At 42.9% G+C, this 22,963-nt stretch overlaps 1 protein-coding gene across 1 annotated transcript in view; it reads right to left on the minus strand.

The window, feature by feature from the left end:
* Nucleotides 1-22,963, minus strand: part of LOC138583119 (ATP-binding cassette sub-family A member 9-like) — a 2,601,648-nt gene that overhangs the window by 1,942,509 nt on the left and 636,176 nt on the right. Inside the window, exon 9 of the mRNA XM_069655079.1 lies at nt 21,867-22,014. Within this exon, the coding sequence (XP_069511180.1) occupies nt 21,867-22,014 (148 nt within the window). The remainder of the gene's footprint in view (nt 1-21,866; nt 22,015-22,963) is intronic.

Consider the following 22,963-nt stretch of genomic DNA (forward strand, 5'->3'; position numbering starts at 1 on the left):
CCACATTGGGGACGATTGGTATGAGGCTCCATTTATGCACTGACTCTGTAGATGGTCAAACCCCAGAGCCTCAGTAACTCACAAAATCATCAGAGCTCTGAGGCTTGGTGTTTATTGGAGCAGGATACTGTGGCTGAGTTTCATCCACAAATGTTTCAAACAGGTGAATGCCCCTAACCTTCTGTATCCCGTGTACTTGTTGAAAATGGAGGGGAGCAAAATGTATGAAAAGAATTTTCATTATCTTGTTAAATCTAAACGAGAATCAACAGGGCTCTCGCTTGAATCAAATAACCCTGCAGACCGTTGGATTTTGCAAAGAGCACACTTAAATTTACTGCTGTTGCGGCAAATACTAAGAATTAGCAGGGTTATGTTCACAACGCTGTTTGCCCGTGTTGTAGTGCTGTAGCTGAAGACCTTTTGCATTTTGTTTTAATTTGTCCAAGTTATAAGGAAATTAAAAAGCAGGACAGTTATGCCACAGCTGAAACTAGCAAAATTGACTCAATGTCGTCCGGCACATACATTTTTATTACAGGCTGAACCTTATATTGTTGCTTGATGTGTTCTTGCATATTTGAAGAGGACCTGGTACTTAAGAAAGCGTAATGTGAATGCCCTAGTGTAGAACTGCTACACAAGTGGTATTTTGTTTTCTTTCTACTGTCAAGTTTTTAATTCATACTGCTATTACGCTTATATGAGATGCTCTTTACTTATTGTATTAATTGTGTTTTAACTATTTTACATTCAGTTTTACCTTGTGTACTGGTTTATGTACATTCTATTTTATGTATTGTATTGTTCTATGGATTTTATCTGAATAAACTATGTAAGGAGTGAAGTTATTAGCAATAGGCTGCCGGTCGAGTTCAAGGCTGACAGAGAAGTTGGGTGCAAAGGAAGGTAGACCTAAGAGATTTAAAAAACAAATCTATTTTCTATAACTAACAGAGCCGAAATATTAGGTTGCTCTAATAGTTCGGCAGCATAAAGAGCTCCCTATCTGTGGCCTGAAGTTTGTAAGCCTCAAGGGCAACCCTCACAAGGCCACCTCCATGTTCTTTGTGAATTTAGTAAGTGCACCGCTGTACCTAGCTAACACAACCCTAGATTTATCGAGCTGCTCACCCTGCGTACCATCTTCTTTGACTTCAACACACAAATAGTCATCGGATGAAACCTGTTCAATTGCGCAGTCAGGGAAACTGAGTTTTAGTCTAGATGGCTTTTTCACTCTACTCCCCCTGAAGACTACTGACTTTGTTTTCTGGGCACTAATGGTCAAACCATTCCCATTGCAAATATTGGAAAATATCTTCAACTAAGTCTGCATTGTCTTCAAACACTGCAATTGGCTTTTTATGGCCCGCCAGGATGGGTGCATCTTTTGCAACTTCCTGTAGTTTACCAATCACACCATTAATAAATACACAAAAGATGGAGGGGGCAAGGACACAGCCCTGGTGCACCCCCATCGCTATACCAACCGGGAGGGATGAAGCTCTGTCAAGCCCCATAGAATCACAGCACCAGTATTTGTGTACAGAGACTTAATCGCACTTAGAAGCCCCAAAGGAAAGCCCAGCTCCTCAAAAATGGACCTCAATCTTGCTCTCTGGACTGTATTGAAGGCTCTTTTCAAGGTCTACAATAATCACATTTTCCTCAATGCAACATATTTGTCATAGACTAAATGAAGTCACGACCACTGATCCACAGTCATGATTCCAATTTGAAAACCAGCCTGTAAGTGACTCAGTACTCTGCCCTCGTCGATCCAATTCTTAAAGTGCGTCAAAATGGCCTTCGCAAAAATCTTCCCCCAGCTTCTAATTTCTGTTATCAAACTTTAGTTGGAAAATTCAACTGATTAGGGTTGATCATGTCGATAAAACACCAGAATTTGTTGTTTTCAGTATGTTGAAGCTGGTGGTATGTGCTACCAAAGGTGCTTGCTTAATTTTAGTTAGAATTTTGGATCAACAATGAACTATTCTAGTGGATACCAGTAAAAAGTCATGCCAATGTCAGGTTTAAGGCATGGGCAAAAGATAATGTATAAGACATTCTTAGTGTTACAATTTGTTAAATTCCTAAATTGCCATCTGAAGGTACCAATAATGATTTTAGTGCATTTTTCCATAAATTGACATACACTGTAGGGGAAGGCAACTAGCCAGTTGGTAATGGGGCATTGAAATAAGAGGTGATCAGTGTAGGTGTCAAGAAATTTGTATGACACCAATGTACCAATCTGTCTTTTATGTTCTTGCTACGTGTAAGGGCAAACATTCGTTTTCAAAGTGTGCTGCATAGGCCTGTAGGTTTTTCCAGTTTTTGGTAATGCGTTGTTTGGCTGAACAGTATGACTTCTAAAAGCTGTAAGGCACAACAATTGGTTGAATGATTTTTTGGTACTGTCATAAAACAAGGCCCCTCTGGTAGAAAACCAGAACTTGGTAGCTTGTTACATTAGCTTCCGTCATTAGCCTCTTTGTAGTAGTTGGTCAACTACTTGGTTGGCATTAATCACAGATTCATTATTAAAACCACAGTTTCTTCTGAGACATAAAAATTAACTGTATGCTAGATCATTTTTTTTGTGATTTTTGATGTAGACTCGCATAGTGTAACATGGAGTAACAAACAGTTGTTTTAAGGAATATCATGTACAATCACTGATCAGTGGACTTAACCAAAATGTGTAGGAAGATGGTTTCACTCTTACTGTGATGGGTGGTGAAATACAGATTAGGATTATAAATGTAAGGCCACTGAATGAAGGTGTTCAAATAATCACAGTCACCATTCCATACTACAAAAATGTCTATATATCTCTTCCAGCAAATTATGTTGGATGGGAATCAGTGAGAGCTGAATATAAACTGCTCTGCAAACTTTGCCAAGAATAGGTTGCCCAGGTTTGGGGCGAATACCATACCCGTTGCGGTTCCATTCACATGATGGCATAATACATTGTTAAAGTTGAAAAAATGGTTTCACAATGCTGTGTTTATGAGTGCAATGATGATGTTTGTGCGGATATTGGGTGGTGTGTATCTATTGGATGAATGGCCTCACATTGGGGGCTATTGGTACATTGTCAGGTGAGAACATAAGTAACCAAAATGTTTGTATGGACATCAAAAGGGTAATGTTCTACCAATTTGATGAACTCCCTAATTCTTTTAAGAAGGATTTGTCATTTTTGCCAAAGGTTGCAAAAACGTATCGATGTATCTGTCTATGGGTTCAAAAATAGACCGACATAGGAACACAACAGGCCTGCCTCATGGATGTAAAAGATCTTTATTAATTTTGGGGATAGCATAGATTAAAGGACCTCACAGGTTCACTGAGGTTAAACAAAATCTGCCTCTTCTTTACTGATGAAACCTAGTCATAACCCTGTGGAACAGATATTGGAGATTCTATCAAGTATTTCTTGAGTGGGATTCACCTGACTGGGCTTTCAATGAGATGCATGATTTATTAGGATTTATACCATTTGTTCATAGTAATCCCTGTTCATGAGCACGTTCCCCTCACCTTTGTCTGCAATTTTAGTGACCAAGTTGTCGATATTTTCTAAATCTTTGAGTGCAATGGTCACTTTTTTACTGAAATTATTCAAATGTTAAGTTTTCATGTTCTTTTGCTGCAAGCCTTGCAAAACAATGTTTTCGAAGGTTAACAGTTCTGGAGGCACATCAGAATCCAAAGGGTAAAAGGTTGATGCAGGTATAAGGCCAATCAAATTAATTTGGTTCTCATATGGCTGGGCACAGAAACATATTTTTAAGCACATGTTTCTAAAGGAACTCTATAAGTTTGAGTTCCAATTTGGATTTGTTCACATATTGGGGCAGCACAAGGAGAGGCCTTTAGTAAACACATGTATATGTTCTTATTTTAGTGGCATAGTGGACAAATAGAATATGGAAGTAGTCAACTTTGGTATTCCCTCCTATGGTTGCAAAATACTCCTGGTGAGCTATGATTCGAAGGAGTCTGTTGGAGAAACGGCCTTCTTCCTCTGGGTTGTCCTCTCCCTAAAAAAGGTTGCTTTGAATTGGAACTATGAGGCTGTTCTTCAATAGAGGTGTTACTAATGCTGTTGTGTGAAAAATGTACCCACTTATTTTTTTTTAGTAGGATGAGGCCCTGTTACCCTTTAGTACAACAGCCTTGTCTTTGAGATTATCTGCCTATTTCTGGAGGTTTGAGATGTTGAATCTCTCTGCTAATTAACTGAAGTTTGGACCTAGATTCTGGAATCCGAATGTTGTCTAGAAATGATGTTCAGCCTCATCAAGTTCTGCTTGTAATTTCAAAGTTAATCTGTGAGCTGTTTTAATCGTGTGGAGCATAAGGTTGTGGCTACATTTAGTTGCTATTTTAACTCTAGCCAGCTTCTTTATATTCTTAAAAATTCAAAAAAGGTCTGAGAGCTCCTCTATCGAGAACGAACACGACCAAATAAGCTGTTCTGTTCTTAGATCATTGTACCTTTCACAGAGGAGAAATATCAATGTGTGTGTCAGTCTGGTCCCACTCCCACCCACTTAGGCAGTCCAGCAACAAAATGCGAAGCAAGTCTCCTCTGAACAAGAGTACCAACATCAACCCGAGACGCATGTTTTGGCTTCGTAGGACCTCATCAATGAGGTGAAGCTGTGCCTCCCTAAGCACATTGAACAAGGGATCAACGTCTGGATTACCTCTGGAGAGAATGGAGCAACCAAATGCAACAATAATATAGGTCTTCTGAAGTGAAAATACATCAAAAGTATGTACAAATAGGACATTAATGATTTTATATAGAACCACATTTTTAAAAATGCTTATCTATAATGACACCATTTGTTAAGAGACAAAGAGAAAAAGACTTTTACAAAAAAAGAACATAAGGACAGAAAAACAGAACACAATCTAAACGTACAAATTCTTAGAAACGAACAAATGTCAGTAATCAATATACAGATGCTTTGAGCACAATCCTCAAAACATACTGCTAATTTATGCATGTGTTGCAGAAATATTTATTTAAAAGTTGACACTAAATATGTTGTCCAGATTTTTTATATAAAAAAATGCTGCTTGTGTTAGTACATTGTGAGAAGTAGATAAACTCGGATTTTGAGCTTCTAGGGCAGGATACAATCCCACAGCCTTCTTCAGGATCAAAGAGATAATTTGGACTGTCAAAAAGATATGAATCTAAAAAACTTTGCATTGGGTAAATGTTCCTCTCAATTAGTAAATTGTGACTAAAGTCTAAGGGCTTTTACATTCACGTGTTCGCTTTGGAACTGAAATGAAAAATGCACTAATTTAGCTAAAACTTATAGTTAGCTTCTTTCTAACTCCCTGTTCAAAATACAGAAGAGATAATCGTAGTTGAAACTTGGCCTCCAAATGTATGTAAAGATGTTGATAGTTAGAAATCACATTGGATCTAAAAATAGTCCATCTTTTAAATTTGAATGCAAATTGTAAAAGTAGTATATTTGAAACAAGTCACGCATGTCACAATGCCACCTGGTAGCCATCAGTGGAAGTTCACCTCAAGTTTGGAACCATATCAGCAAGGCATTGCGGGTATACAAATTAGATCAAATGTAAGCCTTTTGCACCGGGAAATTGTCTTCATTGTATAGGCAGTGCTACTTCATACATAGATTTTTTAATGTCTTTTTAAACCCACCATAACTTCGTGGTGTTTTATAAACATGCCCAATGCTCCAACCACAAGGGTGCCAAGCCTATACCACAATGATGATCAATCATAAGGGTCAAACCAGGTATGTAGTGGTCTGGCAATCTTGAGAAATGTCTGTCTTGGGATAAAAAGCTATGTATAAAGTAGCACTGAACATTTACCTTTACCCCATGAGTGGAATCTGAAAATAGCGCTGGCCTTTTGAAAAGTAGTGTTGTGAAAAAGCACTTCAGGAGCACTGAGTGAAGAGCCTCATGGAGGGGTGCCAGAAAGACAGGCTAATCCAGGGTGATCCCTGGAATAAGCAGGAGGTGGGCAGCGTCTGTGTGGAGCAGGACACTACACAAAGGAAAGAACAGGATCCGCAAATCCATGCCGAGGCAGGGAAGAAACTATAAGGCGAGATAGCATATTATCTGGTGAGGATATCCATGGCACAGCCCCGAGGAGAGTGTCTTGGATAGGGCTTGTGGAGCAACATACTTGATATTTTTGTGACATCTTGTAAAGTCACAATAGAGGGTAGGAGTTTTGCGGGTCCTTGAAACACATCAGTGTAAAGCAGGACTTGCAGGCTAGAAGTAGCAAGGTAAGCATATTCTTTTAAATGTGCTTGTGAATTAGCAATACTATTTACTGCAAAAAGGGGCATTTAGAGAGACAGGGTATAGCTTCATACTGCCTTGAAAAATAGAATTAGGGATGATCCTTCCGTTTTCATTCCCAAAGATGCACCAACAAGCCAGTTGTCAAGGAGGTCAACCTTTACACAACAAAACCAGCCTTCAAATTAGTGACAAGCACCCATCTTAAATCACAGATATGTCTCTGCTTACGGCACTAGACTAAGATGATAACAGATAAACCATTTATATAATTACAAAGAACAAACCAAGAACATAGGTGCAGTTCTTCTAAATAAGTACTTTCTGAAACACTTCAGAATTAGCTTTACAATTCTATATCAATAGCATCCCAAAGTGTACAGATTAGAAAACGTGAATCAAAGTTAATTCTCTCTAGTTAAATGGAGGTTTACCCATACAACTATATGGGCTTCTTCAGGGTAAACTTGCTGTTATTAATTTCATCCCTAAGCAACACATTTATCATCTGTTTCCATTGCATAGTTTGTGTTTCTTATTTTAAGTAAAACGTCAAACTGTGTCCATCCATGCACACAGAACATTGATTTGCATTTCCCTCTCAAGATATCTCCAAAAGCATTAACATTCTTGACAACATTGTAAAGTAACATGATTACAAAACAAGGAAGCATATTACGGGGACAGCATCTTTAGTCCAGTTGAATATTGATTCAAATCTCTCAATACCTGGAAAGCAGTGCTTTATCTAAGCTTGTATGTGTAGTAATGGGCTTGCATTTGCATAGCAATGCAATCCACAGAATGTTACCTAGGCTGGAACCTTATGTTCACTCAAGATTCCAGCAGTTGTAGTTAGGGACACACAGGATGGGTGGAGAACAAGACAGGATGTTACCATATTAGCTTCTTACCTCCCTTTCATATCCTAACCCTGTAACAATAAAGCAGCTTTCCTTTTGATATATGTATGGCTTCAGCGTTCTTCCTGACCCACCTAAGAACCCAGATACTACAAAGCTGTACTGTCCCAAACATGGTCCGTAGCCACCAAAACTCTATTAACTGGTCTCGCAAATGGTGATCCGGAAAGCGTTGTTGGGAAAATGTGTGACTCACACATAATATAAGGTAGAACTTTGATGCATTGTAAAGGATACGGCGCTGATGGGCAGTGGTGACAGAAGCAGCCATGCACATTTCCACTTCTTTACTTCCTCATAGTTGCCTGATCACTCACATTAACTGCAGATATTGTTAGCTGTTCTGGGCCACAGTAGTGACTGGTGGGCAAAACTTTTGGTTAGGTTTCCAGTGTAGGCAGCAGTGGCCATGTGACCCTTGACTTAGGGTTACTTTGGTGATTACCCTTCCAGAGGAACTAAGGTGTGTAACAGCGCATTGTATGGTGCCCCTCATTTGAGTAGTCCAGGAGGTTGTCGCTGAGAGTTGCTATGGTGTAGTGTTTCTGGCCATAAAGACAGATTGCCCATGTCTAAACAGACCAATATAACATTCTGCATAAATAATATGTGCCTCGTATGTCTGCTATGCTTTTCACATCAAGCACTTTGTTGTGCTGCAATTATTCTACGCATTTACAGTTTGGTTATTTTGGTGTGTGTTCCCCTTGGGTTGAGCTTAGTGGGCCAACCCACAAACAAATTGTGCCTGCATGGTCTCATTCCCTGTTAGCCTGATTTGTTGGTCGTTTGTTGCCAGAATTTTAATGTTCTACTTCATGTATTCCTATACGTATTTCTATAGTATAGTATGCAGCTGTCGACATACAAAAAGTTACTTTTTATGGTAATGTCCCATACCTACTAAATATATATAGTCATCAAAGCTTCTGGTGTGTCTTACTAGATGCAGGACTGCTGTGGTTACACAGCTCATCAGCTGCAAAAAGGAAAGAGAACAACTCTGCAAATTACCTTCTTTTACTATGACATTTCATAAACATAGTGTATTTATGCAGTGTATCAATCCGATTCCATTTATTATAAGTGGGTGGCAAGTGCAGAATTAGCTATATGGTATGCCATTTTCTCCATCTTGCCGTTAATCAAAATAAACAGGATATTCAAATGAGAACTTGAGGCAAGAAAGCTACTTCCAAAGTGGGGCTCTGCTGTCCTTTGAGACTTCTGGTTAGCATACATTCAATGCATTGATAGGTTGAAGCTTGATGTTTACCCGCTAAATATTACTCTTCTGGAGCTCTCCCTTATTCTTATGAGGATATAAGAGCCTCATTGACTACATAGTGTTACCTTCATTTGACAGTGGAGATAAAGCTCCGGATATCTGAGTGAGCGCCAGTGAGCATGGTTAGGCATAGCCATGTCTTGAGTAGTACAGATGACTTAAATATGTATCTCTGAATGAATGTAGATGTGAACCCTATGGGTCAATAGTGAGCTAAGCCCCCAAGAAGGACCCAAACAAATATGACGGCCTGAAGGTGTCTCACCAGCTAGTCCCTAGGGATCTGTCATCTAGGTGGCCAGGACACAGCCCCGCTTTTGAATCCAGTTTTTGGGGGTGGAAAAGTGTGGGAATATCACCTGGAGGAGGGATTCTTGGGGAGTGGAAGTGGGACACCGGAGGGTGAGACACGGTATCCCTTTCCCAATAACACCTTTTCCCCATCCTACCAGGTAGGATACCTAGGAATTCAACCCCCCAACCCTTTTCCGACACAAACACTTTCTTACGGACAGTTCACTGTGAGTGACGACGGACTAACACTAGAGCCGTATGCCTGACATGTCCCAACACCTTGGACAGGCAAGGTCAGGCAATTACGGATTATTACACACACCTGATTTCCATCACACCTTCCCCACATGGATAAAAGGCAGAGCACGAAAGCACACTCTGAGTGAGGCAAACCACATGAGAAAACAGCAGTTCCAAGATGGCAGTTTAATACAAGAAGAAAGATGTCAAGACCAGAGAGAGTCGCAAGGAGGGAAGTACCTGTGACAGCTAAAGACCGTTACTTTTGTGAGCCTTGGAAAGTAAGAAATCGAAGACCAGGAACTAAGGCTGATCTAACCTGCACAGTGTGTCAGAGGTACCCGGGGCTCTCCCATGTCGATAACTAAGGCGGGGAGGAGCGATTACCGCTTGGCTCCTACAACAAAGCGGCGTCAGAAAAGACAACACAGCCGTTGAGTCGGAGAGACTGATACCAGACCAGTGGGTGTTTTCAACCAAGAACCAAGGTTACAAGCAGCAACATTGTACAAAGAGAACAGTGTGTGAGGTGTTTCCAAAGAGCAACGCGGATATAATTACGTTATACGAATAATTACGAATAGACCACGTCTTTGCTTTTGAATTCCCTGGCCCCAACAAAGGCAACAACAAAGGCTCCTGACCGAGCCCGGATGAGTGCCGTACGAGAACTATGCTCCCCTTTTGTCTAATTCACCATGACTGTATATCCATCAGATAAGTACCATATACATCTTTGCCACCAGCAATGTCTTTATGCGCTAACAGTGCAAAGTTCTGCATTTAATGGCCCGCTCTCTGCAACTCCATGCTATCAGGCATGCTATTTGAATCGTAATTTAACAAAAACGGTCACCATTGAATATATGAAGTGGTGCACTAGCCCTATGCCTTTTGGCAACGTGCAATTGTTTAGCGCAGCCAGACCCGCACTCTGACCACAACGAACGCCCCCGCCATGTGAACCTGCATTTCAGTATCCTGTATAACTGCTTTGCTCACTGCAGCAAATCCTCTCTAGCGACTATAACCAATGCCACTGCCTTCCAATGCTGGAACAGACACCCTTTATTATGCTCATATTGTAACTTTTCTCTATCATTAGCTAACTACTATAATGTACAATTGGATCTAACCTAACTAACCTGGAAGTAGTGCCAAACAGACTTAACCCTCTCTGCAAATGCGTTTGTCTTCCCCATTGGGAGCAACTGCAAACTAGCCTACCTAGCCAATGCGTGTTTCTCTTCCCCATTTGCAGCAATTTCAAACCAGCCTATCATGCCAAAGTGTGCTTTGTACCCCGTCTGTAGCAATTTCGAACCAGCCCATCATGCCAAAGTGTGTTTTGTGCCCCATCTGTAGCAATTTAGAACCAGCCCATCATGCCAAAGTGTGTTGCTCTACCCCACTTGTAGCAATTTCGAATCAGCCTATTACACCAAAGCGTGTTGCTCTACCCCACTTGTAGCAATTTCGAATCTGCCTACTACTCCACAGTGTGTTTTGTGCCCCATCTGTAGCAATTTCGAACCAGCCCATCATGCCAAATTGTGTTTTGTACCCCATTTGTAGCAATTTCGAACAAGCCTATCAGGCCAAAGTGTGTTACTCTATTGGAAGCAATCTCATGCCAGAACGTGTTGCTCTATTATATTAACAGTAATTTCGAACCAGCCCACTATTCCAAAGTGTTTTGTACCCCACCTGCAGCAATATTCGAATTAGCCTACTATGCCAGAGTGTGTTCTATACCCTATTTGCAGCAATCTCGAACCACATGCCTATTCCAAATTGTGCTTCTTTATCCTTGTGGTAGCTCTTGAACTAGCCTACTAACCCAAACTGTTACTACAGTTGGCTGGTAGAAACACGAATAGCCATCTCTCCCAGACGGTGCAGCATCATTATGTATGTGACGGGCTTATATACAGTCCTACTAAAGGCCATTCTAATCCTGATCACTATAACCAGCACCATAAGCCTGCTCCTCCCACCCATACCTCACTCAACCATGATAGATCAACTAGCAACACTTGTGGATGTCCCATCAACACTACTGTCACCCAGTAACTCGATTCCTGTATGCCCACTAACCCCTAATACATTCAACACTGCTAGACCATGCAGTCCTTCTACCAGAAACCTTAGACTCCGCTCCAGACTACCTAAATTATTCGAACCACTCACCATGTCTACCCTCATTACAAACATAGCAAATAATAGGAAAATATGCCTTCTAATCAAACCATCAAACGGTACCCTAAATACTACCCTTCCCACTCATCATCCACACAAGAAATGCCAACAGAACCAACCATTTAATGCTCTCCCCAAGAATGAAACTAATATCCTATATGGCATCCCATCAAAATCACTAGCAGCGATCAATACCCTACACCTCAAAAGAGCCTTAACAAATGCCCGCTCCTTAGTGGCACACGCCACAGAGATAGTGGACCTCCTACAGTTAGAAACATTTGATTTCCTAACCATCACTGAATCTTGGCTTCATACTGCAGCAGGCCCTGCCCTCACGTTGGCAGTCCCAGAGGACTACACAATACTCAGAGCAGACAAAACTGAGGCCCGCGGTGGAGGCTTAGCTATAATAGCCAAAATTAACTTAGCTATGAGACTATCCCCATCACCTGATGTTAAATCCTGTGAATCCCTGATCACCAAACTACCGACTCCCGGATCCCAAACTCTTACCATTAACTTACTATACAGACCACCCAGCCCCAGTGGATCGTTTGAGGAGGACCTAACCACCATCCTCTTGGACAACCTAAAACATACCTCACAAGTCCTTCTGTTAGGTGATTTCAACCTTGGGTTTAAAGACCCTAAAGACCACCAATCAACACTAATCGCTGGCACTCTCGCTTTAGCCAAAGAGTGACTCTTCCTACCCCCAATAAAGGAAGAACCCTTGATTGGATGGCAGACTACAACTTTAGCGCTTCCATAATGTACATCACTCCACAGTCATGGACAGACCACCACCTCCTAGCATTCTCACTAGAAGCTACTATATTGACCACTAAAAACAACCCTTTGGCCCCTTCCATACCCACCGACCCCTCCATCCTAGTTGAGGAATACAATAAAATAATTTCCGAAACACTTAGATTCCATTGCTCCACTAAAACTGAGAAACAGCAAGCCTAAAATGCATCTGAATACTTGGTTCTCTCCATTCCTCAAGTCGCTGAGACTGGAAAAAAGAAAAAGCAAAGCTATACAGAGACATTCTCCATCAGACGACTGTAACGTTCACCTGATTCCCACGGAGGCGCAGGTCTGGCTTCGAGTGCTGATGCTTCTTCAATGGTGAAGCGCAGGACTCTGAAGATGGACAGGAAGGGCCCTCTACTCTGGCTTCTCCGGCTCGCAGGAATATTCCCCTGTGCGTGAAAAGGGAGTATTACCTACTGACTGAGTTATGCTCAAGCCTCCCACTCTCTTCCAACCCTCCACGATACCCTTCCACGATTCCCCATGAAGTCTCACCTTAGGGTCTGAAAGGACGAGCTCTCCATCCTGCTTCTGACACAGGGGCGCGTTGAACCCAGTTACTTCACTGGATTGAGGTTGGATGGGAGTTCAGGTAAGCTTGATTATACTGGTAAGGCGCTGTAAAAGTTCTGTTGCAAGTTCAAAAGTTCAAGCTTTAAATAATAATGTTCATTGTCTTTTTTCAGGTGATGAATGAAGATTCCTTTGGAGACTTCTTGCAACAAAGCGCTGATGTTGATGTCTTTTCCCCATAGGGGCCGGGGTTCGGAATGCCAGAGATATGGCGCCGACCCGAAGTGAAAGGTGCAGTTCCAGTAAAGATCTGGTAAGTCCTAGATGAGCGCTCAGGTAAAGTTTTTGCATTCGCTCATCTAATGTCTTTGTCTTTTTTCCCCATAGGGGCCGGGGTCCTGCTTGGAAGCAGCAAGACCCGAAATGAAATGGGAATGACCCAACAGGTAAGTGTTAGAAGGAAACTGAGCTTTTTCTATTCCCTTCCTTCTCTCACCTCTTATTCTTGTCTTTGTCTCTAGGCTCTGGGAAGTGGCTGTGTATCCGGATGATCGCTGCTGAAGATGGAGGAACCCAGGAAAGGTGAGTGAAATGCAGCGCTGCAGCGATCGTAACGAAATGCTTTTAAAAATGATGTCTTCCCTTTCAGGATCGTCGGTGATGTCTCCGTGGTGCAGATTAGCTGGTAGGTCTCTTGTCTCCCTTTGCAGGTGACCCAGGATGCTGACAGGCGTGGCTGAAGTCCAGATGCAGGAGCTGACACGGTGAGCGTCCAGCTGCGAGGAGCAGAACAACACGAAGCTTGTGTTGCTGATCGGGTGTGGTTTAAATAGCTTTGGAAGAAGTTCCAAGTGTGTATCCTTCCTCCGATCAGGTATGTATCCTTCCCCGACCACACCCGGGTGGAAAGTAGTCCCACAGGTAAAGTAGTTCCTAGTCAGGCCTCAAGAGGGCCTGGATGTGACAGCATGGTCTGCATCAGGTAAGTGCACATTAAAACACTTGAACACATGTCTAGCTTTATGAGCCTGGCGCCTAAGGCGCCAGGCCAGAGGTCCAACATGAGCCTGGTGCCTAGGGCACCAGGACTGCGTCCAAAGGGCCCCAGCTTGGGCCCGCTGGCACTCCCCTGGGGGAAATGATGCCTGCCTCTGGGGTTGCTGGGTCGGACCTGGCTCCTTGGAGGTAGGCATCATGACAATGACAACAAGTCCAACCTAAGCAATATTTCCTCCCACTACAAGAAAGAAATACTCCTAGCCAAACAAGACTCCTACAACAAGAGAATTCTGCAAGCCAACTCTAGCATAAAAGAACTATTCATAATCCTCAAAGAACTCGAAACTCCTATCCCTGTGCCAGACAACTGTATGAAGGACAAAAACTGGTGCACTAGCATTCAAAAAGCCTTATCTAATAAAGTAACATCCCTCCAGGACAAGATAGCCAACAAAAAAGAAAACCTTCACAACTCTACCCCACAACTGAGCACGCCACAACCCAGCATGCCCTCGCCCTCACACAGACCCACGCATCGTTTCAGCTTCTCCAAAGTGACCATCCTAGAGTTTGAAAGAGTTATCCTCACCCTAACCATCTAACTTCCAAGGAGACCTATGTCCAGCCCAAATTATTAAAGACGCTGCCAGAGACCTATCACCCTTTATCTCTAAGCTAATTAACACATCCTTTTCCACCGGCACCATCCCCAGCAACCTCAAGAACTCCTGGGTACTCCCACTCCTCAAAAAGCAATCATTGGACTCCCCCATACCTACAAACTACAGACACATCAACACAGTTCCTTTCCTGCTCAAAATCTTAGACTGGATAGCATACCTCCAAATACAGCAATATCTGGAACAAAACCATCTCTTGGGAGTCCGTCAGTCAGGCTTCAGGCCACAACAGAGGACTGAAACTGCGCTGATAGACCTCAAGGCACAAACTGACTCAGGGCACTTTTTCCATTGCCCCTGTTACTATTACTTGACATATCCTCGGCATTCGACTTGGTAGACCACAAAGTCCTCTGCAACCATTTGGACTCAGCCGCACACTTTTCGCATGAGGCTATAGGCTAGATACAATCATTCCTGAATTTTAGGACCATGCGTGTCTTCTCTCCCTCAGCATCGGCCGACCCCATTCCCATCACCTGCAGAGTACCTCAGGGCTCATGTGTCTCACCTACCATGTACAACATATTCACTGAGCCCCTTTTTTGACGATCTTGATGGTCATGGTATCACCTACACTAATTATGCAGATGATACCCAGATCCTCATACCATTGCCGGAGATTATGACAGGGCTTTGGCCTTTTTGAATAGGGTGTACCTCATCATCCAAGCATGGATGGCCACTCACGGTCTATGCCTGAATGATGACTGAGTTCATAATCCTTGGCTCCACCCACAATCTCAATAAACTCGTCCACAAATACACCAGCTTCAATATAGATGGCAACACCATCAAATTGGCCAAAGAAGTTAAAACATTAGGTTTCTACTTAGATGCCTCCCTCTCCTTCACCAAACAGGTCAACTCTATGGCCTGCGCCACTGCTTACACCTGTAAGCTAATTATAGTTGTCAAGACTTTCCTCTCCACGTACAGCTGCACAACCTTGGCCAGAGCCCTAATTCTATCAAAACTGGACTATTGTAACTCCCTATATTTGGAGGCCAATAAGTATATCACCAATAAAATCCAGATCCTTCAAAATAACACCTTTAGAGCAGCGCTGGGCCTAGCAAAAAAAGTTCATATTTCAGAAAAGGCGACTGAATAATTGGCTCCCACCAATGACAAAATCTTGTTAAAAACAGCCTCACTTACACATAAGTGTCTGAACAATGCCGCCCCACGTTATCTTATTGAAAGATTTAAGAAACAATCTTCAATCCGTCCAACAACTCCAATCTCTGGGTGGTACCCAGGTTTTAACTCTCCAAAACTGGAGGATGCAGCTTCCCAGTTAAAGCCGCTCAGCTGTGGAACTCCCTACCACCCGCTCTATGGGCAGACCAAACATACCCTCACTTCAGACACAACATCATCAGTTGGATTAAAGAAAATTACTGCTAAACGCTGGGCTCCACCCGCCAGCTCCACTCTACTATTCTACACTCTACATTAGTTCCTGTACATATTGTCTAAGGTCTACCGCAACACTCTGCTACTTGTGTCAGCCCTATCTCTGTTTGTATACATTATCTAAATATTTCTTTCTCCCATTTTTGACCTTGTGACTGTATTAACTTGTTGACTCTATCCTTACTGAATATATCTTCATAACCACTGTATATACCTGTAAGCACTGTAAACTAAACTGAAAATATTCTTGTTTCTTCCTGCGCCCTGATACCCTCGGGTCTAGCACATTATAAATAATAAAACAAACAAACAATTGGAAACCAAAAAGAGCAGTTGAACTTCATAATTGAACCCTGGGAGAAAAGATACGATACACAGAGTGGCACCGAGTGGTCCAGCACCACGTGGGTGCTCATTCAAATGTCTCCGTTAGGTATCCAACTGATGCTGAGTGTGAGGAAAAGGAATATTGAAATCATAGTGGTCATACAATGGGTCAAGCTAAACCCTGTGCACATTGGAAAGTCTTCAATAGTTTAAAGTACAACACAATTGGTCCGAGCCCAGCTGAGGGAGACTAATTGAGTGAAAGAAAGGGTTCTGAGCCCAGCTGAGGGGATCCGGGGAAAAACCGTGAGTCACCCGAAAAAAGAATCATCTGAACATAGTTTGAAAGGGATCTGAGCCTGGAAGAGGAGATCCAACGTTGAACTTTTTGTTTTGAAAAGGATCTGAGCCCAGCTGAGGGGGGATCCAGGGTGAACACCCAAATTGGGTACTTGAAAAAAAACATTAATGTTGTTTTTGTATACCAGGCCCTCTGAGTCCAAACATGCAAGAAGTAAAGAGGCTTGGACACAGAAGGTCTTAAACTGTGCAAGTGGAACTGTATCCTTGTGCCACAGAAGCCAGAGTGTGTGCTTTGCTCGAGTGAACCGCCTGGTCCTGTGCTGAAAACGTGGACAAGAGAGGCCAATGGCCCGAACATCCTGATTTACCATTTTGTGAACACTTTTCTTTTTCATGAACATCACCCTACCTTATTTTGCAAATTAGTGGTAAGGATTGACAATAGTTTTTTTTTTAGTATAGGCCCTTTTTAATTTGACAAGACTCCACTAGGACTGCATTATTATTATTTAATGGTTGTAGCTTGCTCACATGTGTAGATTTAGGTTTAGATAGGCGTTTATCGCATCCTTGTGAAAGTTCAATAAACACCCTGGAATTGTGGCCACTTGTGTCTGTCTTACTGTTGATACCATGCCTTCCTTAAAGTATAGAGAAGAAGACAGAAGAAATGTCATCAGCCTGTGTTTCTTAAGTTTCTTTTGAGGAAGGAATTTCAATATTCTGTTTTTGGAAAATATGTATTGTTCACAATGTATGTAGATTTGTTCACTGGCACTACTCAAAAGGGGTTGTAAAATGAGGGAGATCAACGCATGTGTTTTAGGCAAAACTAAAAAACCTTAAAGCTCTGGTGTGTTCAGAATCTGTTATGTTTTAGATACATGTACAGTTGGTTCTTACAGTTTTGGGGGGCACAGTGAGACAACAGAGGTGTAACGATACAGAGTCATTAAGTTTGTTAATATTACAGTATATAAGTAAAGTGCACTAAGGGGAAAGTGATATCAAAGCAAAACATTAATACAATGTTCCAAGAATTTACGAATCTACACAAATCATGATATCTTAAAAAAGCGGGGGATTCAGAGGTTTCCGAAATCAATGTATTCTGAATTATTGGGAGAAAATGTCTCCTCTTAGCAATTCATGGTTTTAATAGATGCTAAGATGGATTTCTAAACTCTGACTGGTGGCCAGATTTTAGGAGGCCATCCTAGTTATAGTGTACAGGGTAACTCTGGGAGTTTAGCGAAACCAATTAAGGTAGCATGAAGAGTGGTCAAGCCTAAATCTCAGTAGAGGTGAGTGGGGTCAGGGGTCCACAATGAATCCACATAGTGAAATACACAATGATTACACTTAGACAGTAAGTACAAAAATACTCTATTGTAGGCCCAAAAACACACTATGAAAAATGTATCAAGCAGGTAATGTTATCACAAAACATTCTAAATATAACACATATATACAATCACAGTTAGCCAATACTTTGCACAGAATTAACTCCTCAATACCTGAAAGGTAAGTAATTAAGCAATAGTATCAACAGGCCACAGGAATGGGAGCACTAACTTTAGTAGTCCAACCCTAAATTGAATGGGGCCTTGTGCCCAAACGTTCACAAATTACCAATAAAGTTGGGGCTCCTGTGCTCCTGAGGGTGTGAATATTGAGCCAGAAGTCTTTCAAAGGAGTTTACAGGTGAGTAAATGACTTTTCTTTACTTCTAGAGCACTTTTCACAACAGATGTTTGAAAAGCAATGGAACAGAATAAAATCAAAGTTCTTCACAAACTTTATAATGGAGGAGATAGGGGCTTTGGTACGTTTTGCAACTACTCACCGCCCGTATGCCAATTTTCCCAAAGGACTTGCCAGGTCGAATGAGGATCGCTGGAGGTAGATTTTCCCCCTGTTGGATCCGGTAGCAGATGCCCAGGAGCTGCCTGAGCAAGCAATGTTCTGCTCAGGTCCAGGGGCTGAGTGCAACCCTTCCCAGAGGCACCAATGCAGGACTCTTCAAGGCACTCGCACACGGGCGACAGCAGGCTTCTCAGTAGTCGCAAACAAAGGAGGCCCCCCTGAACAGGGCCCGTCAATGCTGGGCTGCGGAAACATGTCAGGAAGGCGACTTGCGGGACTAGCTGGAGACCACTGCGTATCCGGGCCAAAAAGCAGAACAGTGATACTTCTAGCACGGTAGCCCAAATCGGAGCTGGTCAGTCCACTGGGTGGTCCAGGGATGCTTACAAAAACTACAGACTACAGGATTGTGCGAAGGTGTCGAGACTGGTTGGTCCCATCAATCCAAGGGGTCGAAGCACCAGCAAGGTTCTTCTGAGATCAGGTAGTCCAGGAGGGCTTCACTGGGACAGCAGCAAGAATGGTCGCCAGGCTTCTTCGTGATTCGTACGATCTGCGCAGCTACACAGGATACTTGGCTCCACTTATGATCTGATGGCATGGCTGAAGGACTCTGCTTATCCCAAATTCAAGTGCGGGATCAAACTCAGACCTCCAATAGAAAGATCTGCACAGACATGCATACCAGCAGTTGTCCAATTAGGGACCACTGTGGGGCTGACTCATGCATGCACACTAGACATACAGACACCAGGTATGGATTGGGACCAGACAGTCCCAACCCACTTCCTGGCCTAGGCACATATTGCATGCACTCGTGGCATGACCATCTTTGGACACTAGCCACAGTAAGTAGCCAAATGTGGTAAACCTGAATGAGCTAACCAAAATTATAGCAAAAAGGATAAAAATGTAACTGCACCAGCTTGTCTTTAGTCGCATTTAAAAGTAACCATAAATCCCTTTAGTGTAAAGTCTAGGGTGACACAAAAGTATCCACATTGCACTGCATTGAAAGCTGCTTTGTGTAATATGACAAAGTTACCCACACAGGTAACATGCCAACGACAAAAGGTAAACATATTTTCCCAGTACTGACAGCCTGAAGCACTGGTCAGTTGCCCCTTAACTATTGAGCACAAAGGCCAGTGAAGTGACTGCTTCACTTCACTATAAAAAGTCAGGAACTTGGTACCAAGATTGCTCTACCACTGCCAGGCCCTCCCAATCTCCATCCCCAGGAAGGACCTACAGAAGCTCCAAACAAACATCATGAAATTCATCTGGGAGGGAAAAAAGCTGCAAATAGCCAACTCTCACCGGCATTCACCTGGAAACTAACTACCAACAAGCCCTGCTGGGCGAAAATTGAGGAGGACTGGTGCCGAAGCCCCCCAGAAGCGCTCCCGCACATCATCAGACCCATTGATCCCCCCAAAGAGGGGCCCCTAACCGCAACCAAGAACACAGTGGAAAGCTGGAGGAAGGCAGCCAGGCGATGGAACTGTGGGAGCACAATAGGCCCCCTGTCCCTGATCTGGGACAACCCGGACTTCACCCCCAGAATGACACCCAATAATTTCGATCACTGGAAAACAAGAGGGTTGAAACATGTGGGAGACTTCTTCGCGGAGGGAGCCCAGCTAACTTTCAAAGACTGCAAGGTAAATTTTGGGGTACCGGAAACAGAAAGATTCCGCTATGCGCAGATCCGGCTCTCGCACGTCGCACAAACCCATGAGATCTCAGGGCTGCAGAGATATAATGGCGCTGCAACAAACGCTCACAACGCCCTCCTCCCCACCCCAGAGGGAAAATATCGGCTTTATAGGGCCTACTGGACAGAGTAGATCCCAACAAAAAGGAGGCTTACATGGAAAAGTGGGAAAGGGACATCGGCAGAACAATCGAAATGGAAGAATTGGGGCACATCTGGACCAGAACACAGAAGAGCGCGAAATGTGTCACCAACAAGGAAGGGGCCATCAAAACTTGCTACAGATGGTTCTTAACCCCTGAGATCCTGAACAAGAGCAACCCAGCGATCTCCCTCCCCGCAATGCTGGAGAGGATGCACAGACACAGGCATGCTGTATCACTTTCTCTGGACATGTCCAGTGTCCAAAAAGTACTGGAAGGAGATTCTGGACCTCATCAAACAGATCACAGGCCTGACGATCCCATGGGACCCAGGAATAGGTCTACTGGGCAGCACAGGAGATGGGCAATTCCCGCTGACCGGCAACTTGGCAAGCCTATGCACACAACTTCTCACAGCGGCGAAGATAGCTATAGCAAGACTATGGAAACATCCAATGGGCCCTGCTGTGAGCCTGTGGTAGGCCAAATGTTGGATCATTGCAGTTGCAGAAAAAATAACCGCCATCCAACTGGGAAATTTAAAAATACAAGTTTTTCGACACCTGGGCCTCCTTCCTAGACTACGCGGAACAGTTCCCTGGAATGGCAAGGAAACCACCGCCCCTCTGCTGGCTAGACAAATACGACTAACGTAATCCAAAAACCAGTCCCGAGGCCCACACCGAACTCACCTCCCCGAGTGCTGCTAACTCGGAACCAGGAGCAGCAGAGGGCAAGGCGAACCTCCAGAAGCACCCCACCTCAGTCAATGACTAGCTAGACCTCCCTGCAAAAGACAATGGGCCTCATTACGACCCAGGCGGTAAGTTACCGCCTGGGTCGTACCCTTACCACCATGGTGTAAACTATGTTTACACCATGGTGGATGGCGGATTTACCGCCCCATTCCAAGGTGAGTGGGGCGGTAAATCCCCATTTCCCATTTTACCCTTCCCCATTCCCATTTTTGCACCATAGGGCGTAATGGGAGTGGGAAAGGCGCTAATTACGCCACCATAAATTACAGTGGCGTAATTAGCACCATGGTCCCTTAGCGCCATGGATTTTAACGCCTGCAAAAAGCAGGCGTTAAAATCACCATGGCGCTAAGGGACCTGGTAATCAGGCGTTAACCCCTTAACGCCTGACTCGTAATGAGGCCCAATTATCCAAAACAATCCCTCCCAAGAACTACAGCACCCCCGATTGTTCCTCCCCCAGTGTCCCCCTACCTCCCTATGCCCTCCGGATTATGTTTTGGTTTGTTATGTTCATCTCTAAACGAATTATACAATAAGTGAATGGATGTACTTGAGATGTTATGTTTACTGATAAAATCAAATAAAAAGATTGATTGAAAAAAAACAACAGCAAAACGTTTGGGGGTCCATAGACTATGAAGAGAAAGTTGCCTAAAAGAGAAATCTTTCCTAACAGTAATCACATCTTCAAAGAATCAGGCTTTTAAAAGCACATTTATTAGAAATAGAAAATCTTTGCAACATCTTGTTCTGCAGTGATAAAGACGTCTGCAGTTGCTGAGCTTTAAGGAGCCTTACATGCTTGATTAAATACAGTTAAATCCATTTTGTAGTGCTGTCGTTGTTTACATGTTTTATGCTTAATACCTATATTCCTTGGTAGCAATGCTGTGTTTGGTAACCAGAATTCATGGGCTCCTGTGCCTAAAACTGCAGAAACTTCTTACTATATGACGTCTACGCATCCTGCCTTGCAGAAACAAAGTAAGGTAAGTTCTTATTGCAGGCTGATGAAAACAAAAGAGCATTTAACACCTACTTGGCAAGACCTGGTCAAAATACATGGCCAACAGCATGTACAAAACAGCATTCAGCACCAGCATGAAAAAGACGGCGCTCAAGGGAAAGGGGTCTTCCATCAGTTTATTGAGCTGGGCACCTTCCTTTTTATTCTCCAAAAGTAAAACCTAAGCAAAGAAGATGGTTCATGATCAGCATAAGAGAAACACTTCAATAGAAATACAAAAATATTAGAACTGAAACATGTCTCTTTTTCTGAAACAGCAGTGGTTCTTTTGAATTTGCCATCAGTCAGTCATTAAGGGTGCCTTTTTCATATATGTTTTCAGTTTTCTTACTTACATAATTTTATATAGCACGGCCCAAACTTATCAACCCTTCAGAGCGCTTTATAAAGGTAATGGATAGATAAAAGAAGGTTCCAAAACAAGCCAAGCAGAGGAACTTTTTCTTTTCAACAATCATAGGACAGTATACTCCCTCACATCTGTTAAAGCACAACATTACTGAAAATGAAACTTGATACAAAACAGACTAAATGAAACAAATTAAAGAAAATAAAACAACAAAAACTTTAATCAATTTATACCAACCACCATTTATGTTGCTGGCCAATAAATTATATTAGCTCCTGGGCGGTGTCGGTCCACTAATCAAGTGGCCCAGAACCCGGGTCATAGCTGTCATTGCTCCTGAGTTCCCAACCCCCTAAATGCCTCACCTGTAGTTTCCCTCATCACTGTAGATGTTATGTCCTAGTACATTCTGCTAGTCGCACTTTTCAATGAATCAATTTTGGACTATGGTCCAAGATGACAATGGTTTGTAAAAGCAATGCCTTGGAATGTAAATATGGTGACCAAGCGGACATGGAGGTGTCTTGTAACCCTAACAATCCCACTCTCCCAAAACATTGAATATGATAGCTCTGTATGTACTTGGAAATAACAGGACACCCTGATTCCTTTTGAAACACTAATTTGTGTGTTTATGCACTTGAAAGTGCTGATGAAGTAGTCAGCACCTCCATATTGAAATATTTGGAGTGTGATCTGTCCAGTAAGTGCTTATTGTCTTGACTTAGGAGGTGTCTTTTTGAAGGACATTGAGGAACAG

Source organism: Ambystoma mexicanum, chromosome 3q (assembly GCF_040938575.1).
Source record: "Ambystoma mexicanum isolate Mex_15411 chromosome 3q, UKY_AmexF1_1, whole genome shotgun sequence".
Classification (NCBI taxonomy): domain Eukaryota; kingdom Metazoa; phylum Chordata; class Amphibia; order Caudata; family Ambystomatidae; genus Ambystoma; species Ambystoma mexicanum.